General features: G+C 43.2%; 1 protein-coding gene across 2 annotated transcripts in view; it reads left to right on the top strand.

The window, feature by feature from the left end:
• The first annotated feature begins 539 nt into the window (after positions 1-539).
• The window catches only part of MAP7D2 (MAP7 domain containing 2), a 103208-nt gene continuing 77444 nt past the window's right edge, over positions 540-26303 (top strand). For both annotated transcript variants that reach the window (XM_055338694.1, XM_055338693.1), the window contains exon 1: positions 540-675. In XM_055338694.1, the coding sequence (XP_055194669.1) occupies positions 540-675 (136 nt within the window). The remainder of the gene's footprint in view (positions 676-26303) is intronic.

Below are 26303 nucleotides of genomic sequence, written 5' to 3'. Positions count from 1 at the left end.
CGTGCGTGAATGTCCGAAGGCTGTGTGACGACGTGTGTCCACGGTGTGTGAGAACATGTACATGCTGGGTGAGCACGTGCGTGCACTGTGGTTACTCTGAGGATGCGCGCACACTGTGAGAATGTGCATCCTGTGTGTACAACGCTTTGAGTGTGTGCACTGTATGGGGAGGTGCATTTACACTGGCGTGTGCACACCACATGTAAGCAGTGTATGAGGAACTGTGTACACGCCATGTGTGCTTCTGCGCTGTGTGACGACCGGTGTGCACGCCGAAAGTGCGCGCGGTTTGTATGCGTGCTGTGAGAAGTGGTGCGCACGCCGCATGTACACGCCGCGTGCCCCGTGCCCTGTGAGGGCCGGTGCGCCCCTCGCGTGTGCGCGCGGTGCGCGTGCGCGGCGTGAGAACTGGTGCGCACTTCGCACGTGCACGCCGTGTGCGCACGCTGTGTGAGGAGGACGCGTGCGCGTGCGGGTGCGCGCGGGTCCGGTGCGGCGCGGCGGCTCCGGCAGTGCGCCTGTGCAGCCCGCGCGTCCCGATGGAGCGTGGCGGCGGCGGCGGCGGCGGCGGGGCTGGGACCGGGACGGAGGGGGCTGCACGGGGACCCCCGCTTCCCGGGAAGATGGCCGAGTCAGGCGCGGTGCGGACCTCGCCGCCCAACCACCGACCTTCAGGTGGGGCCCCCGGGGTGCGGCGGGCGCTTGGGGTCTTCAGGTCGCCCCGGGGGGCGGGGCGGCCCCGCCGTGGGCCGCGCAGTACAGCGGCTCTGGAGCGCGCGGGGCGGGGACGCAGCGCGGTGCTGGTCTAAACGCCCTTCTCCCCGCCCGGGGTCGACTGGGCGCAGTATCCGGGGCCGCGTCGCTCGCGGTGGGGGTGGCAGGGGCCCTTCTCAGGTGGCTTGAGTGAGCGGGCGCACTTGGGGGTGGCCTAGGGTGGGTGGCAGGTGTGTTTGGTGTGGGGAGCCTGGGCCCACGGTGGTGAGGGGCACTGGGGGAGGCTGAGAGGGCTCTAGGGGGTCGCCGGAGCCTGCGCGCTCGCCCACTCTGCGTCTTGGGAAATGCGCGCGAGCGGCAGCTGCAGCCTGCCCCATAGGTGGCCCGGCTTCATGCTTCGCGGCATCCCGGGGGCAGATCCGGCACGTCACCCACTGGCAGGGGCGGGTGGAGCGCCGCCTGGGCGGCCTGGTGCGAGCCCCCCGCGGAGTTCCCCTGCCACCCGCAGGCGCTCCCGCAGGCCTCGTGCGCGTTGCCCAGGGGTCTGGTGGGGCCGTAGGCCCCTTCAAGTGGCAGCGCGACCGCTATGTCTCCCAGCCCGCGAGGCTGCAACTGCTAGGGGCTATGGAGGGCTGGTCCCCGGACGGGCTGCTCAAAAATGAGCGAAGCAGGGGGAGATTTTGAGGACATTTGGCAGAATTTTAGATAAGCAAGTCTCACGTCTTTGACGTTCTGTAAAGTGGTTGCAGGTAGTGCGGGGGTGCAAGCCGCGGGGAAACCGATTTCATGCTGTTTTTCCAGGCAACACCTTTTTTTTTTTTTTAAGTTAATGTGACCTATTTTTAAAACATTTTTTTTACTGTAGTATCACATGCATACGGCAGATGCGCACAGGTCTTAAGTATATGATTCAAAGAATTATCAAATAGTGAAGATATGGATATTGTATATGAGGTGAACCAAGGAAGGGAAAGAAGTGAAAGGAAATGCGCTTTAATCATTCGAAACATGTTTTTCATGGTGGATGGGAGGTATTTTCTGATTGGGCCTTCATTTGCATCGTTCATAGGAGGAGGTGGCTTAAGTCTTTTCCCAGTTTGTGTTTTTCTTGGTGCAATTTTTAAGGCAGAATTTAACAAATATCACAGGTTAGTGATGTAAATTCTATAAATATGTATACTTCTGTTTTCATTCTTTTTGCTTAATTTGAGAAACTCAGATACGTCTGCTAGGGAAGAACCCAGAACCCACCCACCCATCAGAATCAGCCTTAGGGGAGGGAGACCTAGCAGGAGAAAATATTGGAAAGGTTGTTGAAGTTTACAGTTTTATTTGAGAGTCTAAATAATAGGCTATTTCCATGTCTTAAAGGTACAGACGGGCTGTATGGTAGGGCTTGCAATTTGTCTGTGGGATTTAAATTTCTTTGAAAGAACTTAATAAAGGGGCATTCTTATTAAGTCCTAGTAGGAAACTTTTTGTAGAACCACTTAATGCACTCTCTACTGATATTAAAATTAGCTTACAGCTGTTTTCCTTTATTTGATATTGAAACCATAAAAAGACGTATGAAGGTTTAAAATATTACAGTTGGATGCGTTACAGTTGGTGTGGAAAACTTGGAGTGTTCAATTTAGGTACCAGGTAATACCATGATTTGTTCTTTTGAAGGCTAGTAAGGTAGATACTTAGAAAAATAATGTCATCCTCAGTAAAATCGGGATTATTGTAGTTTTTTTATCCATCCTGGATGCTGATCGTTCTTGGTTGCCTAGAGGCCTTATCATTTTGGATCCACCCCTAATGACATTCATCCTGCACATCTGGGGGATATGAGTTTATGAGTGGTTTTCCTAGGAGCTCTGTAGAAGGTGGTGAGGGAATACCTCTTGTGGTTTCCTTTAAGAGAAGGTTCTTCCAATCTTGAAATCTTACACGTTCCCATTACTCACCAGTGATGCTTTTTTATCTTTCCTTTTATTTACCCCCAGCATGGAAATTAGCAAATGTATGGTTCTTTCTAATGCTTTGTTATATGCACCATATAACTAATGATGAGCAAGTGCCTGTTGCTTGAATCTGCTTTGATTTCTTTAGCCAGCAAAGAATCACTGGATCTCAGCTGTCAGGCTACCTCAGTGTCACACAGGTCCTGTGCTTCCCTCAGCCTGAAATGCCCCCTTCTTCTCTTTTTCCTTTCCAGGATTCACTCCCTCTAGGGCTCCTGTCAGTCAGAATTAAGGAACTTCCTCTTGTCTGAAGCACTCTTATTCTGCCTGTTACATTAACCTTCCAGCTCCTCTCAGCAGGCGTTCTTTGAGTGCCCACTGTAAGCTGGACCCTGTGCTGGTGGCTACTGCTGCTGCTGAAGCTGAGTAGATTGAGGGCCAGAATGCCTGGATGTGAATGCCACCACGCCACTTTCTCAGGGAAGTTATTTGACATCTTGAGCTTCAGTTTTCTCAAAGAACAACATGGGGAGATAGAAGCACTGCTTTGAGGATGAAGGAATTAGTATCCGTAAAGCTGTGCCTGACACATGGTAAGTGCTCAAGCTGATTAGCGGTTACTTCCAATTATAGCATTGACGTGAGAAGAAGGCCTGGGTCTAGGTTATAGGTGCCTCTCTCAGTGCCACCTGGTACCGAGGATGGCTGCATGGTCATATTACTCCTCAGAGTTTCTGCACATACTAAGTCTATAACTGATGTTTAACAGTTGCATTATGCTGGGAGCAGCTATACTGAATGGAACGCTCAGTAAATATTCATGAGTTGGATTAAAGTTGTGTGTTGGTGGAGTTCACAATTACACGAAATTGGAATTACAAAGCGTGTTTCCTAAGACCTGTTGACTTTTTTTTAAAGATTTTTAATTTATTTATTCATGATAGTCACAGAGAGAGAGAGAGAGAGAGAGAGAGAGAGAGAGAGGCAGAGACATAGGCAGAGGGAGAAGCAGGCTCCATGCAGGGAGCTCGACGCGGGATTCGATCCCAGGTCTCCAGGATCGCGCCCTGGGCCAAAGGCAGGTGCTAAACCGCTGCGCCACCCAGGGATCCCCCTGTTGACTTTTCTGGTGCATTCAGTGGGCAAATGTTGTTTATTGAGTTGAATTCATTTGCCCATTGTTCCAATAGTAAGGAGAGAATTGCTTTGAAGAAAGGTAAGGTTCCCTGTTGTCCTTCCACTTGGAAATCTTCCATCCCCTGCCCTAGATCAGGAGAAAGTGGTGCAAACTGGAAGTTCATGGGACCCTCCCCCAGGGGCCAGAGTAGGATGGGGCTGATTAGGAAAGGCTGAGAGTAGATCCTCAAGAAACCAGTATTCTACATCCTTTCTCAAAGTTGTATTTAAGACTATTCTTGAACACTTTCTTTTTTTTTAAGATTTATTTATTTATTTATTCATTCATGAAAGACAGAGAGAGAGAGAGGCAGAGACACAGGCAGAGGGAGAAGCAGGCTCCACACAGGGATCCTAACATGGACTCAATCCTGGGTCTCCAGGATCACACCCTGGGCTGAAGGTGGCGCTAAACCACTGAGCCACACAGGGATTCCCACACTTTCTTTTTTTTTTTTTAAAGATTTTTTTTTTTACATAATCTCCATATCCAATTGGACTTGAACTCACAACCCTGAGACCAACAATTGCATGCTCCACCAACTAAGCCAGCCTGGCAGCCTGAACACTCTAATTCTAAAACTGCTTAGACCTAAGAAGAGCAAGTTGACTTTGTACATGTATATTAACATGTCAAGTCCCCTTGGCATTAGGAAAGACTCATGGATCAGGATGGAAAGACACAAAGTTGAGTTTGGTCTGGGACTTCTGACCTTGTTTAGTTATGACATTATAGGACTTGGACTTGGCAGGACCTTCAGGGTAAACTGCTGAAAGTCTGCCTGACTTTTTGCGTTTTCTCTTCTGATGTCCCAACCTTGGTGACGCAAATTGTCAAAGTCTATCATTTCTATTTCTAACCCTTCTTCCTCTCCAAGATTAAAAGATGTTTTCCCCTTAGTCAGATGCCCCATCTTCTGGAATAGTTTGTTTTTTAAAAGAACATCTCTCATCTTTTGTTGGAATTATATGGATTGAATCTTTTTTTAAAAAAAGATTTTATTTTTAAGATTTTATTTTTTTATTCATGAGAGACCAGAAAGAGGCAGAGACATAGGCAGAGGGAAGAGCAGGTTCCCTGTGGGGACCCTGATGCAAGACTGGATCCCAGGATCACGACCTGAGCTGAAGGCAGGCACTCAACCACTGAGCCACTCAGGTGCCCCTGAATCTGTTTATAAACAAGAATTTGCAGGGTTGATTTGAGCAGGCAAGAGATGGGGATGTTGGTGCACAGTCTGGTAGGCCTTGTTGGGAGGATTTAACAGGATATAATTCAGAATGCATCCAGCATGGTAAGTGCTCCCAGGATGGACGGTATGGGTATGATGCTGACAATGATACTGCCTGGTTTTGGGGGACTGTGTGTGTGCTGTATTGGCTCTGGCAGCAGTCCAAGGATTTGAAAACTTTCCCTGGCCCTGTCCTCCAACCTCTCATTAGTGAATTGTACCAGAAAAAGGAAGTTGTTGTGGTTTGGGGTAGCTGTTCTTGGGGTACTGTGGCCTGGGAGGGATTGCCCACTGCCTATCTCACATCTCAGGTGACTCGCTTCAAATGTGAAGTTGGCTTCTGAGGCTCTGGGGCAACCTAAGCTTCGGAATCCCCCTCATTCACCTCTGAGGTTTGTCTGAATGTAGGCTTTTATCTGCTTTTTTTGTCAGGAAGCATTTTTTCTACCTTTTTGCCTAGGAAGTTTCCTCTTTTTAAAACTCTGTGATTAGCAGAGTTCAGGTTGTATCTTAAGGAAAAGGAAGATAGGTATGAGTGAGCTACACAGCTGTGATGCCAAATTCCCATGATCCTTTGGAATTGCAGAGTCTATCCCTAGGGTACACAGCTCCTGGCTAGCACTGGGTTCATTCACTGTCTGAAAATACCTGCTTTTCCTCTTGATGCCAAATAGTTTGACCTCTTTTAGCCCCAAACAACCCTATGGGGTGCTTCCTGCTCCTTTGTCATCTCCACTCTCTTCATTTTTACCTTCCTCTTTATTATGTAGTAATAAGTTTAGTGAGACAGTGTTTATATACTATACATTTCATCCATTTAAAATGCACAATTCTGTGATTTTCAGTATTTTCACAGAGTTGTACAGCCATCACCACAGTCAATTTTAGAACATTTTCATCACTCCACAGAGAAACCCCATACCCATTAGCGATCATTGCCCATCCCCCCTTGCTGCCCTCCAGCCACTTGCAGGCTGCCACCCATCTACTCGTCTCTGTAGAGACCTCTGGGTTTCTGCCATGGCGGTCTTCAGCCTTTAATGCAGACACATGTTGTTCTTGCCCAGCGGTCCATGGGTGGGTCTCTGTGTATCAGAGGTTTAGAAGCCATCATTCTGTGCTCTCCATCTTTTAGGTCCAATACTTGTTTCACCACAAAGCCTTGTGCCTTTTCACCTTCTGCGCATTCGGCTGCTCAGGGCCTGCAAGGCAGCAGAACCTGAATGTAACCTCCCAGACAGCCTACAGTTACACACTGCACATGTGTTCATTTTAGCTCCTCAAAAGGTAACAGCTGCCACTTATTGAGCACTTCTGTGCCAGGCACCATTATAAGCACTTGGCATACATTATTTTACTTTACTTCACACAACCACTCTTTATACTTTTTTTTCTGTTTTTATACTCATTTTAGAGATGTTTCAGTTCTGTATTGCTGTGTAGCAAACTATTTCAAACTTATTATTTCTCACAATTCTGGGGGTTAGGTGGGCTCAGTTGAGTGGTTCTTCCATTCCATGTGGTGTCAGCTAGGGTCACAGTCGGCTGGGAACACTTGGGTTTATAATGTCCACCATGGCCTGTCATGGACCAGACATCTAATCACAGGGAGTCTGTCTTGGACTTCTCACAACATAGCAGGTGTGCTTCAAGAGTGAGGAAGCAGAGTTGTCATTTCTCTTAAGGCTTGGAAGTCCCAGAATGTCACTTTTCTTGCATTCAGTGGTTAAAGCAAGTGACAAAACCAGCCCAGATTCAAGGGGAGGGGAACTAGACTCTACCTCTTGATGTGAGGAGTGGCAAGCACCTAATGGTAGAGGAAGAATCTCCTTTTTTGGAGATTCTCTCCTGTAACAGATATGTTGAGTGTAAAAGAGGTGAAATAATTTTCTCAAGGCCATACAGTAAGTGGCAAACCAGTGTGTTTGACTCCAGAGTTAAGTATTTTTAACCTTCCTGCTACTATGCCTTCCCCAATAGATTGTAATAAACTCCTTTCACACATGGGCCACGCCTCCCACATCTGTACACCTCTGGAGATCTAGCTCAGTACTTTAGGTCCACATTTTATAAGGATTTTGTGTGCCTTTTTCTCAGTACACAGTTTTTCTCCCCAAAGGTAATGAGGACACACATTTCTTAGAATTACAGCAAAAAAATTATTAATTAAAATGCTTAGAGGGCACCTGGGTGGCTCAGTGGTTAAGTGTCTGCATTTGACTCAGGTCATGATCCCAGGGTCCTGAGATTGAGTTCTGCATTGGGCTCCCTGCTCAGTGGGGCGCCTACTTCTCCCTCTGCCTGCCACTCCCCCTGCTTGTGCCCTTTCTCCCCCCCTCTCTGTCAAATAGATAAATAAAATATTTTTTTAAAAAAAGGTGCATAAATCTTTAAAAATAAGATGCTTAGAGAAAGAGAAGTTCCATTTAGCAGGATTTCTGGTGTGCCAGGAATTAACTTCCTATTCTCTCTGTGCCAGCCTTTATTGTTGGGCCCCGGAAGATCTCTTTAGTACACTTTTCGGTCTTAGGACACTATTGAGTATGACTGAGTATTGCAGTTCTTGGACCATCACTCCAGAAGGGGCATGGAAGATTCTTTTATACTCTAGGCCAGTGTTTCTCAAACTAATTCTGGTGACCATTTTTTCCCCTAACTTCCAGTCTGTTGTTGACCAATATGATATCTTGGTAAAATAGAATAAAAAAAACTTACTGGAGAAATAAAATGTAAAAGACATGGAAAATATAACTCCTGATTTTGAAGTATTAGATTAGTTACTAGATTCTAAGATATCAGTGGATATTAGATTACTCTGTCAAATTCCTGTGTTTCTAAATGCATGCTCTCGATTTATATCCCTATTGTGAATGATAATGAACAGTAAGGAGACTGGTACGTGTTCACAGGCCACAATCTGAGTAGCTGTGCCCTGGGCCAGCATTTCCCAAAGGATGTGGTACACAAAAGGGTTTTAGGTTACATGTGGACAAATTTATTTTTTCAATTTTAGGTTAATAGGTGTGTAGATTTTTTAAATTGTATTATAAAAATACAACTAGTACATCAAACTTTAACTTCATGAATATTTTCAGAATGAATAGAAAATGAACTCAATTTAAAGAAAAGTACTGGGTAATAATATAGGTTGATGCTGGCTAATACAAATAGAATGTTAGCCATACATATAATTCTAAATTTTCTAACAGGTACATTTAAAAAAGTATAAAACAAAAAGGTGAAATTAATATAATACAATTTATTTAATCCAGTATACCCAGAATATTATCATTTCAACATGTAATTAGTATAAAGGATCATTAAATAAGAGATCTCACAATGTATTTTTTGCACTGAGTCTTCCAAAACCAGTATATATTTTATAATTTCAACACATCTCCATTTCGACTGGTTACATTTCAAGTGCTCAGGAGCCAACTGTGACTAGTGGCTACCATATTGGACAGCACTCACTGATCTAGAGCATTTCCATCTTGGCAGACAGTTCTTTTGGTCTAGGAATGGCACCATGGTCACATAGGGCACAGTGGTATTGAGTGCTGTTGAGAGTGGTATGAATGTGTGCTGTGGTATTCAGTCCAATGCGGGTAGGCATAGTGGAAATGGAAAGATGCTTTGATAAAGTGGTCTTCCCTACAATAAAGCAAAATAGGCTTACTCCCCAGGTGCTTGAAAGGAGAAGCTGTATTGGCTCTTCCCAGCATGGCCAAGTGGTAAGGTCCTCACACAGAATGTTGTCTTGGTGACCTGACAGGTTGTGAAAAGAGGGTGCGCTTGACTTTGTGGAAATTTTGAGCTGTTATCAATGGAAAGCATGGTATAATATTGATAGAAAGATGGGAGGAGACAGCAATATTAACCAGCTTAGGATCTTCCAAGTTCAGTGTTGGGGTTCAGTGGGAATCCTCTGTACTGAGTGGGATCTGGTAAGCCGGGTTGGGATGGGCTCTGTGAAGTCAGATCTGGGCATTTTCCCCTCCCCTCCCAGAGTTGGTATTGTATCTTCCCGACTGCCTGTTTACAGAAGCCACTTACTCATTATGATCAACAAGTTTCTAATTGGTTGACAGGACAAACTCTGGGGACCACATTACTGGGCAGTTCCAGTGAATTCACAGATTGTTCCCACCTCCTGTGTCCTGGATTTGATTATATGAGAGAGCTGGCACTGGCTATAAAGGGACTTACTTGGGCAGGGCCAGTTAGCCAGCACTCACTTTCAGGGCCTGCAGGACAAATCCCTGACCAAACCAAGTTATCTTCCTCCTGAGAAGTTGGTCTTTCTCAGTCTTTGACACCAAATATTTAAGAATTAACTATTGGTTGGGGAGCCTGGGTGGCTCAGTCAGTGAAGTGGTCTACTCTGAATTTTGGCTCAGGTCATGATCTCGGGGTCCTGGGATAGAGCCCTGTGTCGGGCTCCTTGTTCAGTGGGTAGTCTGCTTGAAGATTCTATGTCTCCCTCTGCCCCTCTCCCCACTTACATTCTTGTTCTCATGTTATCTCTCTTTCTCTCAATCAATCAATCAATCAATCAATATTTTTTAAAAAATTAACTGTTGGTTTAGCAAAACCACCAGTGTGGAACCTGGGTTGGTGTGGTAAGCTTAATTTCCTTCTTAGCTCTGTTTTTCTGTCTTTTGTTTTTCTCTTTCTCACTTCTCATATTTATTTCTACTCTATTTTATATAAGCAGAAGGAGGGCATAAAGGAATGCCTGAAATTAATAAATACAGAGCAGGAAGTATTCCTGTAGCTTGGGTCTTTTACCAGGCACTTAAAGCCCTTAATTAAACAGTACTTTTTGTCCCTATTTCAAAACAACACCTTAATATGTGTCCTTAACTTGAACTAACCATCTGAATTGTAAACTGGACAAAATAGGATTCTCATGTGCTTATTTTTTTAACCATATGCTCCCCTACCCAAGATTCCTGTTCTAGTCCCTGAGTACCTAGGTGTACTTTCCCCTTACCAGAGTGGGAACTGCCCTTATGCATGGGAGTGGTATCGCCTCTTAGGAGTTTTTGCTCTTTTCTACCTTAATTGTGTGGGTTGTCTGGAACACTAGTCAAGGGCTACAAGTTGGTGGTGAAATATAATGATAGCTTTCCTTCCACTTGGATAATTTTCCCCCACTAGAGATATGTATTATGAACAAAATTTAAATGATCATTTTCATTAGGTAACCAGTATTATTTAAGCTGTTTTAGTTACATCTTCAAATTTTCTTTTAAAAATTACTAATTCTAATTGCAGTTTTCTTACTACAAGACATGTTTCTGCTCTCCTTTTTCCTCTTCCCCACTCACCTAAATTTCTACTTCACTTGATTTTGTTTTTGTCCATCATAAATTATTTCTAAAGAATAATTGCTTCTTATTAATGGTCCATTAATTTCCACACATGCCTAATCTTCTGGGATGAGATTAGCTCTTTTTATAGCAGAATGGTCAAGAAAGCAGAATGTGGACTGTTTCACTCTATCCTGTTAGCTTTCATTTCTCTTAGTTGTCTTTTATTTTCTCTCTCTTTTGACTGAGGGACCCCAGAAGACTTGATGCCTGTCTATTAACGATTGCTGAAGGTCCTTTGTGGTACATTATTTCATCTTTATTAGTTAAAAATTAAAAGGATTCTTGGCACTTCAGCATGTAAAGATGATTTCAGAGTGAACACTTCTTTTTTTAAAAAATGTATTTATTTACTTTAGAGGGAGAGGGAACATGTGAGTGTGCTGGGGGAGAAGGACAGAGGGAGAGAGAGCCCTAACCAGACTCTGCACTGAGTGTGGAGCCTAATGCAGGGCTCGGTCTTATGACCCTGAGATCACAATGTGAGCCAAAACCAAGAGTCAGATGCTTAACCGCCTCTGCCACCCAGGTGCCCCTAGACTACATGCCTCTTATAATCAGGCCAATTCAAGCAGGAGGTACCACATGCAAGGGCCAGGGCTAATAGAACTTTCCATGAGGATTGAGATGTCTTATGTCTATTCCACATGGTAGCCACCAGCCACCATGTGGCTATGGAGCACTGAGGAACTGAGTTTTTAATAGTTTTAAATAATAATTTTAATTATTTGATTTAAGATAATTTAACGTAAAATAGTCACATGTTGTAGTGGCTCCTGAATTGGACTGTGTAGTTAACTAAATGTCAACTAACCTTGACAGATGAAGATCAGAAATAAAGAATAAGTTTCAGGCCTTAAACAAGTTACTTCAAACCCATCTTGTCTTGGTGTCTCTTCTACAAGCTCCAGTATTTGGCCCTTGTTATTCAGCCACTCTCAGATGTGCACAGGCCATCAAGTATAGAACCCAGAAGTTACCTCCTGTGGTTCATATCAGATCTGTAGGGCCATGATGGAATCTAGCACCCAAGACTTATTTCTGGCTCCTGGTGGCTCTGGGGCACCCCTGGTCAGCTAACTCTTCTTTGTCCCTGCCTCAGTTTGGCTATACAAATTGGTTTGGAGATAAATTGGATTGATTTACAAGGCATTATGAAACCATTGGATGAAATCATTAGCTTTACAGGATTTGGGTGGCCTGCAAGGAGAACTTTCCCAGTGAGAGACTGGCAGGGACTGAGACCATAGGCCTAGGCCAGAGAACCCCATGGTGGAAGGTGAGGTTGGTGAGGGCATTTGGGGACATTGGGCACCATAACTGAATGAGTCATGTTCCTTCTTCTCTAGGACATACTCACTAAAGTAGATAAGCCTCAGCTCTCTTGTTCCAGCTTGTTCCTTACACACTATGGCCACAGGTGTTGGCCCATGAAAAGAACTCAGTTGCTTGTCTATAAGATGGTACACTAGGAAATTTGACTGGTGCTTTCCAACTCTTGAGATACTATGATCTTCCACTGCCATCTCAGGAAGCAGGGGGAAGAAGGGTAGGTTTGTCTTCACTCTTTTGTTGTGGGGATCACCAGCCAAGTAGGCTTGGAGCCAACAGACTTACCAACCTTCCCCTTTCCCAGCCAAGTCAGGACTTCTACCTCCTTCATCTCTTATAACCCTATCTCTGTTGTCTGAATTAGACCTGTCATCTGGGGCCTGACCATTATTACAAGAGCCTTAGAGGTCTTAGTCCCTCCACCTAGGTCACCCCTTTGTCATGGATCCATCTTGTCACTCTCTTACTTAACCTCTTCTGACATCTGCCCAGTATGAGTACAGTCTAAACTGCTGATGGGGGATGCCTGGGTAGCTCAGTGGTTGAGCATCTGCCTTCAGCTCAGGGAATGATCCTGGATCTGGGGATCAAGTCCCACATCGGGCTCCATATGAGGACCCTGCTTCTCCCTCTGTGTCTCTGCCTCTCTCTGTGTGCCTCTTATTCATAAACAAATAAAATCTTTAAAAAAATAAACTGCTGATAGGGCAGGCATATTGAGATGGGGCTCCTACTTCCCCTTTCAGCCCCCTCTCTCTGGCCATTGACCCTTGCAGCTTGTAGCATCCAGCACACTCTGCTCTCACTTGTACCTCACTGCCCATGGGCATGCTCTTCCCTGTGCCCAGAATTCCCTTCCTCTCTGTATCTGCCATGCTTGACTTTTAGTACTTGCCTCACATCTCACCTCTTTCCTGAAGCCTTCTCTAACCACACACTTTTGGTGAAGTTTTCTTTTCTCCTCCGTTTCCATTTTGGTGTTGATAATGTTAGTGCAGATAAATCAGATCATGTGCAAATAAACTTGAGGTTGGCATTTGGAAACTAAAGTACACAGATCTTAAGCACACAATATGATGAATGTTTACTTATGAACATATAACCAACACTCAGATCAAAAAACATTTCCAGCACCCAGAAAACTTCCTCATGTCTCCTCCTAGACAGTGGCCCCCAAAGGGAACCATTGTTCTCACCTTTTGTTTTTTGTTTTTGAAAATTTATTTCTTTGAGAGAGAGAGAGAGAGAACGTGCATACGGAGGGGAGGAGCAGAGGGAGAGAGAGAGAGAGAAACTCAAGCATACTCCACGCTGAGCATGGAGCTCTGTGCAGGGTTTGATCTCACCACCCATGAGGTCAAAACCTGAGCCGAAATTGTGAGTCAGACGTTTAACTGACAGAGCCACCCAGGCACCCTCTCACCTTTTTCCCCTGTGGTTTAGTTTTGTTTGTTTTTGAACTTTATTAAAATGGATTCACACAGCATGCCCATTATTACTGTGGCAAAATAAATATATGTAACTTCAAACTATTTTAGCAGTTTTTAAGTTCATTGGCATTAAGGACATTTACATTGTTGTGCATTCATCACTGCCATCCATTTCCAGAACCTTTTCATCAAGTATATACTTTTTTGTGCTTGGTTTTTTTTCCACTCAGTATTATAAGATTCACCCATGCAGTTCATTTCTTTTTATTTCTGAGTAGTATTATATTGTGTGACTATTACTATAGTTTGTTTATCCATTATTTTGCTAATGGACACATGAGTTATTTCCAGCTGCTTATTCTCTTGACTAAAACTACTATGAGTATCCTTGTACACATCTCTTGGTGCCTATGCAAATACATTTCTATTGTTTAAATGCCTAGAAGTGGAATTGCTGGGTCATAAGGTAGACATATGTTCAGCTTTAGCAGATAGTGCCAAACTGTTGGAAGCAGTTTCTCATTGTGGTTATAACAAATCACCACAAATTTAATGGCTTGTAGCAACATGAATTTATTATCTTATAATTATCGTAAGTCAGAAGTCCTAAAATATGTGTCAGTAGAACCTTTCTGGAGGCTGCAAGGTGAGAACCCATTTCCTTGCCTTCTCCATCCAGTGTCTAGAGAGAGGCTGCTTGCATTCTTTGCTTCATGACTCCTTCCTCTATTGTTAAGGCCAGCAGGATAGCAGTATCTTCCAGTATCTCTCTCTCCAACTTCTGGTTCCCTTGTCACATCTCTAACCCTCACTCCCCCGTGATTGCATTGGGCCTGCTTGAAAAATCCTGGATAATCTCCCCATCGCAAGAGCCTTAACTTAGTCACATCTGCAAAGGCCTTTTTGTCACATCAGGTAACATTTTCACAGATTCCAGGGATTAGAACATGGACATCTCAGCAGGGATGAGGGGGAGGATATTATTCTGCCTACCACATGTCTGTACTGTTTTGCATTCTCATCAGGAAAACATCAGAGTTTCAGTTCCTCCGCATCTTTGTCAGCACTTGGTATTCTCAGTCTTTTTAATTTTAGCCATTCTGATGGGAATGTGGGGTGCATCGACAACTGCCACCTCCAGGCAGTATGTCCTCCTTTGCTCTGATATATATAACTTTATTGCAACTTACCAGTATTATAAATATTTGTTTACATGTTTCTGTCTTGACCAAACCATATATCCTTCATGCAACAGGTCGTAGCTGGTTCAGTAAATGCTCCTTGGATGGTAAGTAATGACTGAGGGCATTTTTTAAATAGAGAAATGAGCAGAGCTAAAGATGTAAATTAAAGGCTGTGTGTATACTCCCATCTCTGGCTTGAAGTAGGGTTTCTCCCAAATAAAAAGTAGGACCAGAGCAAATAACCTGGTTTCTAGCTTTTGCATGCTGTTGTCTTTCCCAGGATAGTTAATCTATAAGTGAGTAATGCCATAGAAGGAGATGTGGGCCTCAACTCCTGAGGGCGTTGGTTGGAAATGACTTCACCTTATATGTAAATTAGAGGGGAATGCAGTTCCAGCAAGCAGTCTTCTGGGGAATCTGATCTTGGACCTTTTGGAGTGGCTGAAGTTTTCCTTTTCCCTGGATTCTGCTCCAGTACAGCAATACACTGCAGCTTCTGGCTTGCAGAAGGAAGGACTGGAAGGTGAGTGGGGCTTCTTGATCCGAAGGAATGTAGTGTGTGTAGACTTAAACCCACCTTGAAGACTTGAGGCTAGAATTTCTGAGGAAAGTGAAGCCAGAGTAGAAAAGAATTTCTGATGCCTCTGGACATAGTGGTGGGTGCAAGTGCTTTGACACTAGGGAGATTAACCTGGAAAGAGAGATTAGTATTAGACAAAAGGTACACAGGATTGTGGATTCCTTTGGGAACATCCTAATGTAACTACTCTCCTGTTCTTGTTTGTTCCCAGTTTATTTTGCTGGCACACCCCTGGTTTCATGAGGGCTATAAGGTTTCAGGGCTTCAGTCTTATCTTTCCAGGTCACCGACGTGTTGGCAGCATTCCTGCAGCTTGGCATTACTTTGACCCTCTGGAGTGTGGTGTGTGTGAGAGACACCTTTCCACCGATGTGACAGAGGATTTCTTTGGCCCTCATAAGAAAACTTCTCTGTCACTGCGAAGACCTGGATGGTCAGTATTTAGATCACAAAGAGGTTGGTCTTTTCAGAACATGAGAGACTCCTAACTCTGGGAAACAAACAAGGGATAGTGGAAGGGGAGATGGGCGGAGGGACAGGGTGACTGGGTGATGGGCACTGATGGGGGCACTTGACGGGATGAGCACTGGGTGTTATACTATATGTTAGCAAATCAAACTCCAGTAACAAATATACAAAAAAAAAAAAGGAATTAGTCTTTTGAGAAAAATTCTAGCTCAGGGTAAAAGTTACTGTGTTGGGACTATGCTGGGGTTATTGGTCCCTGTTGAAACATACTGACAATGTCACAGCTTTAGTGATTTGAATAAGTACACATGTGATTCACAGGCTGATCAGCAAATAAGCTAGCCATGCCAGAATCAAGGCATGCCTGGGCTTTAGGTGGTGCAGCTGACACACGCACCCCAGGAGGATTGGGATAGCCTGAACGGAGCTCTGGCTATGTTTATGGAGTCCCAGTGACTTCCTGGATGTCCTCTCCTCTCTGCCTGGTGTATTCAAATTGTGGAAAAGTCATGTGGCTGCATTCCTGCTGAGAACTGACCCTCCCATACTCAGACCAAGGGCCTGGCCTTTTGGAGTTCCTCTCTGTTAACTCTAGGTCTGGAGGGGATCTCGAGGGAGAACATGGGGTGCTGCCCCCTGTAAGCAGGTGCATGTTAATTTTTTCCAGGACAGACAGTGGATTTTTACTCCACATTCTCTGAGGCTGGAGAGACACCCCTTACTCCTAGGTCAAGAAGTCCTTTATGTGCATATAGACATCTCTCCTCGAAATGCCTCTCCTCTTGCTTTGCACTTTGTGGACAGGAAGAACAACCACTCAGCATCCTTTTGGTAAAATCTCCCAGTCTCCATAAAGAGACCTGGGGCCCAGTTCCCTAAGACTTCCTTACATGACTTTTTGTTTGGTGTTTACTCCTGTGACATTGGTGTCTCCTTTCTCTGACTTTTTGTACAAATTACCCATTATGTAGCCTTTTTATCTCTTTCTTCAGTTAAGAATTTACTGATGAGATATTACCTCATATCTGTTAGAATAGCAATTATCAGAAAACAAGAGAAACAAATGCTGGTGAGGATGTGGAGAAATTGGAACCCTTGTGCACTCTTAGAATGCAAACTGGTACAACTGCTGTGGAAAACAGTATAAAGTTTCCTCAAAAAAAAAAAAGTAAAAATAGTACTATACCATATGATCCAGCAATTCTCCTTCTGAGTATGTATCCAAAAGAATTAAAATCAAGATCTCAGGGATATTAACACTCTTCACAACAGCTAATATGTGGAAATGACCTAATAAATGTCTATATACGAATGAATGGATAAAGAAAATGTATATACATACAATAAAATGTTATCTAGCTTTAAAAAAGAAGAAAATTCTGTAATATGTGACAGCGTGGATGGACCTTTGATGACATTATGGAATAAGCCAGTTATGGGAAGACAAATACTATAATATCATTCTGTGTATATGAAACACCTAAAATAGACAAACAAATTCACAGAATAGAAGAGTAGATGGGTGGTTCCCAGAAAGTAGGGGCAGCAGGGAATGGGGAGTTACTAATCAACACATAAAGTTGCAGTTAAACAAGATGAGTAAATTCTAGAGGTCTACTGTACAACATTTTATCTAGAGTCAACAGTATTATATTGTACATTTAAAAGTTTATTAAGAATGTAGATCTCTCAGAGCACCTTGGTGGTTCAGCCAGTTAAGCATCTGACTCTTGATTTTGGCTCAGGTTATGATCTCGGGGTTATGAAATCAAGCCCTGCATCAGGCTCTATGTTTAGTGTAGAGTCAGCTTGAGATCCTCTCCCTGTCTCTCCCTCCCCCTCCCTCCCTCTCTCTTCCTCCCTCTTCCTCCCTCCTTCTCTCTCCCTCCCCTTCCTCTGCCCCCCATGCACTTGTTCTCTCTCTAAATAAATAAATAAACATCTTTTAAAAAAAGAATGTAGATCTCATGTTGTGTCCTTACCACAACAAAATTTTAAAGATACAAAAAATTAAAAAAGAATTTACACTTTAAGACATTAATCTGATCAGTTACTGACTTGGCCACTAAGTAGCTATGAGAACGTAGCTAGTTTCTTGGCCTATTCTTAGCCCCAGTTTCTTTACTTATAAATAGGGGTAAGGGGCACCTGGGTGGGTCAGTGGTTGAGCATCTGCTTTTGGCTTGGGGCATGATCCTGGGGTCCTGGGATTGAGTCCCACATCAGGCTCCCTACAGGGAGTCTGCTCCTCCCTCTACCTATGTCTCTATGTCTCTCATGAATAAATAAAATCTTTAATAAAAACAAAATGGGGGTAATAACAGAAATACTTCACAGTGTTGATAGGAGGATTGTGTAATGTAATGCATGGAAAGTGCTTAGTACAGTGTCTTGCACATAGGTAGTGCTCCATGAGGTAGGTAGTATGGTCATCATCTGTGCATTGAGTATAAGACTCCAAACCTTATGTCTATGAATATAAAAAATGTATTTTTGGGATGCCCAGCTGGGTTAGTCTGTAGAGCATGGGACTCTTGATCTTAGGGTTGTAGTCAATCCCCATGTTGGGGGATAGAGATTACTTAAAAATAAATTATATAAAAATATATATATATATATTTGTATATAGCATACATTTATACCAATGTACTTATATTGATATATATATATTTTAAAGATTTTATTTATTTATTTATGAGAGACACACAGAGAGAGGCAGAGACACAGGCAGAAAGAGAAGCAGGTCCCATGCAGGGAGCCTGACGCAGGACTCAATCCCAGGACTCCAGGACCATGCCCTGGGCCGAAGGCAGGTGCCAAACCACTGAGCGCCCCAGGGATCCCTCGTTTTAACCATTTTAAAGTCTACAATTCAGTGGCATTGAGTACATTCACAGTGTTCTGTGACCATCACCACTATCTTTTTCCAGAACTTTGTATCATCCCAAACAAAAACTACACCCATTAAATAGTAACTTCCCATTATGCCCTCCCCCCAAACCCTGTAACCAGAATTCTATTTTCTGTCTCTATTTGTCTATTCTAGGTACCTCGTATAAGTGAAATAACAGCATTTATCCTTTCATGACTTATTTCTTTTAGCATAACGTCTTCAGGGTTCATCCATATTGTAGCATGTATCAGAATTTCATTTCTTTTTAAGGCTGAAAATATTCCATTGTATGGATAGACCACATTTGTTTACCCATTCATCTACTGATGGACACTTGAGTTGCTTCCACGTTTTGACTATTGTGAACAGTGCTGCTATGTACTGGGTGTCCAAGTATCTGTTTGAGTCCCTTCTTTCAATTCTTTAGGATATATACACAAAAGTGGAATTGATGGGTCATATGGTAATTCTATATTTGGCTCTGATTTTTTTGAAACAGTTTAATTATTATTGATATAATTCATATAATATAAATGTCACCCTTGTTAAGTGTACAGTTCAGTGGTTTTTCATATATACACCAGGTTGTACAATCACCCCCACTGATTTTTATAGCCTCTTAGGAACCAGAGTAGAAGAGAAAGACAGAATCTTGAAGGCAGCTTAAGTGGAAAGAAGGGAGCTTTCAGATTTGTATGAGATTCTTTAAAAAAGTAATTCACAGGACACCTGACAGGCTGAGTTGGTGGAGCATGAGACTCTTGATCTTGGGGTCATGAGTTCAAGGCCCGTACTGGGGATAGAGATTACTTTAAAAAAAAAAAAAGATATTTGTACCAAAGCCTTTGAATGCTATGCAGTCTTTAGCAAGAATACTCTGCTTGCTGTGAAGCTTTTAGACTGAAATTCAGAAAGGCTCCCCTGCTACCTGACATATTTTCAGCTACTTAGGAGGCCTTGTTTTATGGATGTTGAATAACCTCACAAATGGGTCAGACTCCTCAGGAATGCTCTGGAAGCCGTGGCTTCTTTCTTCTTTATTGCATCTCTTATGTTTGCTTTGTCAGATGTCCTTCCCTGGCTTGAACGTTGTTCTATTCCTTCTCTGGTTCTGATCCCAAATTCTGCAACTACTTGGTTTCCAAACATCAGATTGTTTACAATGAATATTTTTAATATTGATTTTTAGATTTCAGATTGCTCTGCTTTGAAACAAATAATAAAACTCATACACTTTTGTTATTGAACAACTTGGGAATTAGGGGCTCTGGCCTCCTGTCCAGTTGAAAACCTACCTATAATTTTTTATTCCCCCCAAATTGAACTACTAACAGCCTACTGTTGACCTGAAACCTTACCGATAACATATAATTGATTAACATGTTTTGTGTTATATGGCTTATGTACTGTATTCTTACAACAAAGTAAGGTAGGTAAAGGAAAGTGTTATTAAGAAAATCATAAGGAACAGAAAATACATTTATAGCAGTGTACTTTATTTGGGAAAAATCCTCATGTAAATGAACCTGCATAATTTAAACCCATGTTGTTCAAACCTATGTTGTTCAAGCATCAACTGTATATGCCATTCACGCATACCAGCATGCTCTGTTTTTTGCTTGTTCTTGTCATGTAGTTGTGGTTTTAATATTTTATGCTTTGGGGATGGTTTTATTGTGGTCTTTTGATAATTGGTCAGCTTTCATTACTTTTTAAAGATTTATTTAAGAAAGAGAATGCATACATGTGAGTGGGAGAAGGGCAGGAAGAGAGAATCTTCAAGCAGACTGTGCTGAGTGTGGAGCCTGATGCAGGGATCAATCTTGCAACCCATAATCGCTGAAACCAAGAGTCAGATACTTAACTACCTGAGCCACCCAGGCACCCCTCTTTACTTTCATTTTTAATACTGTACAGTTCCCCAACTTAGTGTATAATTCAGTGTTTTTTAGCATATTCAGAGTTGTGCAGTGTAGAATCAGGCACAATCAATTCTAGAAATTTTCTTCACCTCAAAAAGAAACCTCATATCGTTTAGTAGTCTCTCCTCCTTTCCTCCCAGCACCTATCCCTAGGCAACTCAGTCACCAATCTACTCTGTCTCTATAGATGTGGGGCCAGCTGTCTTGCATCCTTGTTAACAGTGATTTTCCCCCCTAAATTTTACTATTAGCCACCCACCCATCCTTCCCTCCCTGCTGCATTCTTGTCATTTGCTTCTTGTTGTTGTTGTACATGTAGAGTTTTTGACTCTAGTGATAGTAGTAGATTATCCATAAATCCGTCAAAGTGGATGTGGCACAGCTGAAGGAATTCATCCAAAAACAGCAAGGATGGACAGGTAGCCACTGTTGAGTCCTGGAATGTCCTTTTAAGCCACTTGCCTTTATTGTATACTCTGAAGCTGGCTTTCTTTTCATTGGCTGGGCTGCCAGAACCTCGGAAACTAAGTCAGTGGGAACCTCTGGGCTGGAAGTTGCCCTGGGTTTGATTCCTGACGCCATGTAAGTTCCAAGATGGAAATAAAATGCACAATTTCCAGATGTGTAAATTCAGTAACTTCTTCTCTAACAGAAACAATATTTAATAGTCATTAATGGTAGAGGAGCTTTAGAATCTGCAAATATCTGTCTGTATCAGGCCAGTCATTGTTATTGGCAGTGAGAAAAGATTGGTGCACTTGGGCTTAAATAGTGTATTCATTTAATATAGTATTTTTCTTGCTTTTGTAGCCAGATACCCTGGGTTTAAATCCTGGTGCTGTTCCTTTTATTACCTAGGTGACATTGAGCAAGTTACTTCACCTTTTTGGAAGACTCTTCTCTGTGAAAGGGAAGAATAATAAATCTGACTGTATGAGATTGTTATGAGATTTAAATAAGATAATACATGTAAAGCACTTAATACAGTGCTTGGCCAAGAGTAAGAGATCAGTAAATGTTAACTGGTATCAAGGGGCCATATTTATTATGTGCCTGCTGTATACAAGGTGCCAGGTTAAGTTCTATGAGGAATAAACCAGAGCCTCAAGAATGGAATTCAAGCCCTTTTGGTGTTACAGTTGTGCCTGGAGCTTGGTGGTTAATGCTGAGGAGGCAGAGGCTGGGTGGCATCCATATTTTGTCTCTTTAGAACCATAAATTTTATCAAATAATTTCTATAAAACACAGTGTTTATTGGAAGCATCAACACAGGAAAGATTTGACTAAGGTTAGGTTCTTCCTCGGAATGGTAGATATTGTCATTTCTTGTGAGCAAATTAAAACATTTTATCATTTACTGTTGGCTACTGGTAGCCATAATCAAAGCAAACCATGTTTGTCAAATAAACTTGACAAAAAAGGGTAGTCATGATCCTATTTAATGAATCTCCTACTAATTTTTCTGTGTTAAAAAGACATCAGTTTGTTCCCAGGCATACATATATCTTACTCTATTTCATCTCCATATTGCTGCTATCAGAACGAGTACCAGCAGGCTATTTCTGTGGAATTTTCTGAGCCACGTGAGAGAGAAGCACAGTGTACTCTTAGAACAAGATCTGTCCTGCCTTTCCTTGTGTTCCAGAGTCTACTTTGGTTGAGAGAAATAGAATGAGCTTCTGTTTGGGGAGGAACTTTGGGTTTTTATATATTTCTTAAAACAAAATGGTGAGCATTCTGATGGTAGAAGTCCTGTATCAGTTTTAGTTTGAGAGAATCGTGTTTGACCTGGTTGTAGATGATCAGAGTCAGCTGCAGTCTGGTGTAGGCTAAGCCTTCTGACCCATAGGAGGATAGGACCAGGGGCTGGGCCTTAGAGTGTCTCCCAGAGGCCTCTTAAGATATAGCCTCAGCCCCTTAACTCAGTGTTGTCTTGGAAAAAAATCTTTTAGGACCTCACTTTCCCATCAGTAAAATGGGATTACTTCTTGCAGTTGTATTAAGGATTACAAAAAAATTACATGTAAAGCACACAGCATGCTGCCTTTCAGGGGTTAGGCCTGTTGAATAGTCTTTCTAGGCTTGGAAAAGAATGGTGAGTTTGCTTTGTGGCACCTTCAAATGAGCACGGAGACCAGGCCAGTCAGTTTCTTCTTCTTTTTTTTAAAGATTTTATTTATTTATTCATGAGAGACACAGAGAGAGGGAGGCAGAGACATAGGCAAAGAGAGAAGCAGGCTCCCCGTGGGGCTCGATGCGGGACTCAATCCCAGGACTCAGGGATCACACCCTGAGCCAAAGGCAGATGCTCAACCACTGAGCCACCCAGGTGCCCTAGCCTAGTCAGACTCTTGGTCAGTTAAACATCCCTCAGGGGGCACCTGGGTGGCTCAGTGGGTTGAGCGTTTGACTCTTGAGGATCTCAGCTCAGGTCTTAGCCTCAGGGTTATGAGTTCAAGGTCCGTTTTGGGCTTCACACTGGACTTGGATCCTACTTAGACAAAACATCCTTCAGTTATTTTATCCAGGGGGAGCATAAAATGTGTGACACATGCTGACACTCCTTTATCCCATCCACCCCATGCTAGACTCAAGTCATCACCTGGAAGCAACCTCAACATCCTTCTGATACCATGCTCCAAGCAGCTGCTGCCAGTCAGTCAAGAGTAGCAGGAGAGATGCAGGCTGGTTGTCACCCTTGCAGCATGTAGTGTGTCTGAGGGTATTGACCTGCACCCCCACTCCTCCATGGCAGTGTCTATTGAATGTCCTGTCTGAACGTGAGCCTGGCTGAATCAAAACCTTGTAACACTCTTTGCTATGTTTCCACAGCAGCTAGGCTTTTCTGCTTGTCATCTCTGTTAGTCCTTGTTTCCTTCTAGCTTCTATTTCAGCAGCATCTCCTTTAGTGTGAAAATGTCCATAAGGCATTTCTATTAACAACCTCGACAGAGTCTAAGGACAGGTACTTAAATGAAGCTCTTGGTCTACTCCAAAAATGTTTATTGAGTGCCTGACATGTGCCAACCTGTGATACATGATAGAGTCAGCACAATACTTAGCTTTCCAGAGCTCAGTCTTGATAAAAAGTAGACAAACTTATGCTTTTTAGTTCTTCCCTCCATCCTGTGGTAAAGGCAGAACTAATCTCCTTTTACAAGGAGGAGGCGGCTGAGAGAGCTTTTGAGGTTTGTTAAACACCTACTGCATGGAGCCGGCTTGCTTTTTAGCAGCATGCTGGTGAAGGCATGGCTTAGGGACAGCCTCTTCCTGTCAGTGGGGCATCCATACAGGGGCATGAATGGTGGGATGGGCTACAGACTGCCTATTCCACAGCCATCCTTCTCTTCTTGTAGAGCTCAGGTATTGGGGTAGACAACAGTGTGGCTAGGCTCTGAGTCATTCCAAGCCTAAGTCATTCTTGGTGGTTGCATTCTCCTTTGCCATGTGTTCACTCTTCTGGTCTCCCTTGCAGCCATGTGACCTAGTACCTGCCAAGAAGACTTAAGGGGAAGATGACTATAGATCTTTCCAGGATCAAAGAGAAATGAGCAGGAGAGAGCCCCTTCCTTCCTGTTTTGACTCCTACCCTCTTCATTCCACTTCACCAGCTCTCCTTTGAGAATGTGATACTGGAGATGTGGCAGCCATCTATCTTGTGGTCATTAGGGGAGAACACACTGAAGGATGGCTGAATAGAAAAACAGATCTTGAGTCCTACATCTTCCAACCATTGAAGGAAATTGAAGACTTTTTTCCTAAATGCCTCTTGACGAATGAGATCACAAATGTCTTTGTGGTTTAAGCCTAAAGTGTGATTCATAGCCTGGCATCATGATTGCCACCTGGGAACCTATCAGAAATGTAAATTCATGGGCCCTGACTTTTTAAAATTTTTATTTAAATTCAATTAATTAACATATAATGTATTATTTGTTTCAGAGGTAGAAGTCAGTAATTCAACAGTCTTAAATAACACCCAGTGTTCATTACATCACATGCCCTCCTTAATGCCCATTGCCCAGGTACCCCATCCTCCCACCCCCACCCCTCTAGTGACCCTCAGTTTGTTTCCTACGATTAAGAGTCTTACAGTTTTAAAAAAAAAGTCTTATGGTTTGTCTCCCTCTCTGATTTCTTGTTTTATTTTTTCCTCTCTTTCCCTATGATCCTGTTATGTTTCTTAAATTCCACATATAAGTGAGATCATATGATGATTGTCTTTCTCTGATTGACTTATTTCACTTAGCATAATATCCTCTAGTTCCATCCATGTTTTTGCAAATGGCAAGATTTCATTGTTTTTGGATGGCTGAGTAGTAGTCAGTGTGTGTGTGTGTGTGTGTGTGTGTGTGTGTACACCACATCTTCCTTATCCATTCATCTGTTGATGGACTGGACATCTGGGCTTTTTCCATAATTTGGCTATTGTGGACATTGCTGCTCTAAACATTGGGGTGCAGGTGCCCCTTCAGATCACTACATTTGTATCTTTGGGATAAATCCCTAGTAGTGGAACTGCTGGGTTGTAGGGTAGCTCTATTTTCAATTTCATAAGGAACCTCCAAACAGTATGTTTTCCAGAGCAGCTGCAGTAGCTTGCATTAGGATTTTGTGCTGTCCACTTCAGCAGTTGTACTTTTACAACCCTTCCAGGTGATTCTGATGCAAAATCAAGTTTGAGAAGCACTAGTTTAAGCCATTGTAGCTTTCTTAAAATTGTTGCTGTCAAGTCAATAAGAAAGGAGCTGCCATTTGCCAGTCATTTCTCTGTGTCCAAATGAGGACCAGTTTGTCAACACTGGCAGCTAAGTTACCCCCGTGGCTGTGACACAGATCTTATGACTCATTTGGTTTGATGATGCTTTTCCCAGGGGGCCACAGTCAAACCTGCCTCAGTTTTGGGGTGTCAGTGTCTGAGTCTACAAGCACCTGTCTAAGCCCAGCTTAGCTCCCATATCCTGTCACTCCCTGTGGAGCTCCAGAAGTCCTTTGCCCTCAGAACCAAATATGATAGGTATAGATATTTATTTCCCCTGTGGAAAAGAATTCTCCAGTAAGTAAAGGGTAATAGAGGAGACACTATGGGATCCCTGGGTGGCGCAGTGGTTTGGCGCCTGCCTTTGGCCCAGGGCGCGATCCTGGAGACCCGGGATCGAATCCCACATCGGGCTCCCGGTGCATGGAGCCTGCTTCTCCCTCTGCCTGTGTCTCTGCCTCTCTCTCTCTCTCTCTGTGGGACTATCATAAATAAATAAAAATTAAAAAAAAATTTTTTTTAAAAATAGAGGAGACACTAGATGTAAAAGTCTCACAGATATGTGGATGAAGTGATGTCTGAGGTATTCAGACAGCAAATACTTGCTGAGGACATACTCTAGCCTGGGCTCTGGGCTGAGTGCAGAGAAAACAGTGGTAGACAAGATAAAAAGATATGGTGGAGCTAGAATATCATAACTGCAGTCATGAGGACAGACTGGGGCTGTGGGTACACATCGAATGTGTCTTCCTGGAATACCAAGGTAGAGCAGGGAATGCTTCCTGGAGGAAGTAGCTATTTATCCAGGAGTATTCAAAGTATATGTGTTGGGGGTGCAGATAGTGGTGTTCAGGCAGGAGCTGGAGCTTGTGTAGAGGTAAGAGAGACCTTGGCTTCTTCAGAGAAGAGACAAGAGCTCTGTGCCAGAAGGGCAGAGTCCCTTTGGAAATGGTTCTTTTCAAGCTCTCAGACCCAGGGATGCATCTGAGAAGCACGTTCAGATGTAGACAGAACAATATTTAAATTATTTGCTAATATGAACTGGACTCTCATTGTCTTAAATGGAAATAATTTATTTACTGCTTTTTAAAAAGATTTTATTTATTTCTTCATGAGAGACGCACACAGAGAGAGGCAGAGACATAGGCAGAGAGAGAAGCAGGCTCCACACAGGGAGCCCGATGTGGGACTCGATCCCGGGACCCCAGGACCATGCCCTGGGCTGAATGCAGGCACTAAACTGCTGAGCCATCCAGGGATCCCATATTTACTGCTTTTTATTAAGGCCC

Source organism: Nyctereutes procyonoides, unplaced genomic scaffold (genome assembly GCF_905146905.1).
Source record: "Nyctereutes procyonoides isolate TBG_1078 unplaced genomic scaffold, NYPRO_anot_genome, whole genome shotgun sequence".
Taxonomy (NCBI): Eukaryota; Metazoa; Chordata; class Mammalia; order Carnivora; family Canidae; genus Nyctereutes; species Nyctereutes procyonoides.
Note: the sequence above shows the minus strand (reverse complement) of the source record. Positions and strands in the feature narration are given on the sequence as shown.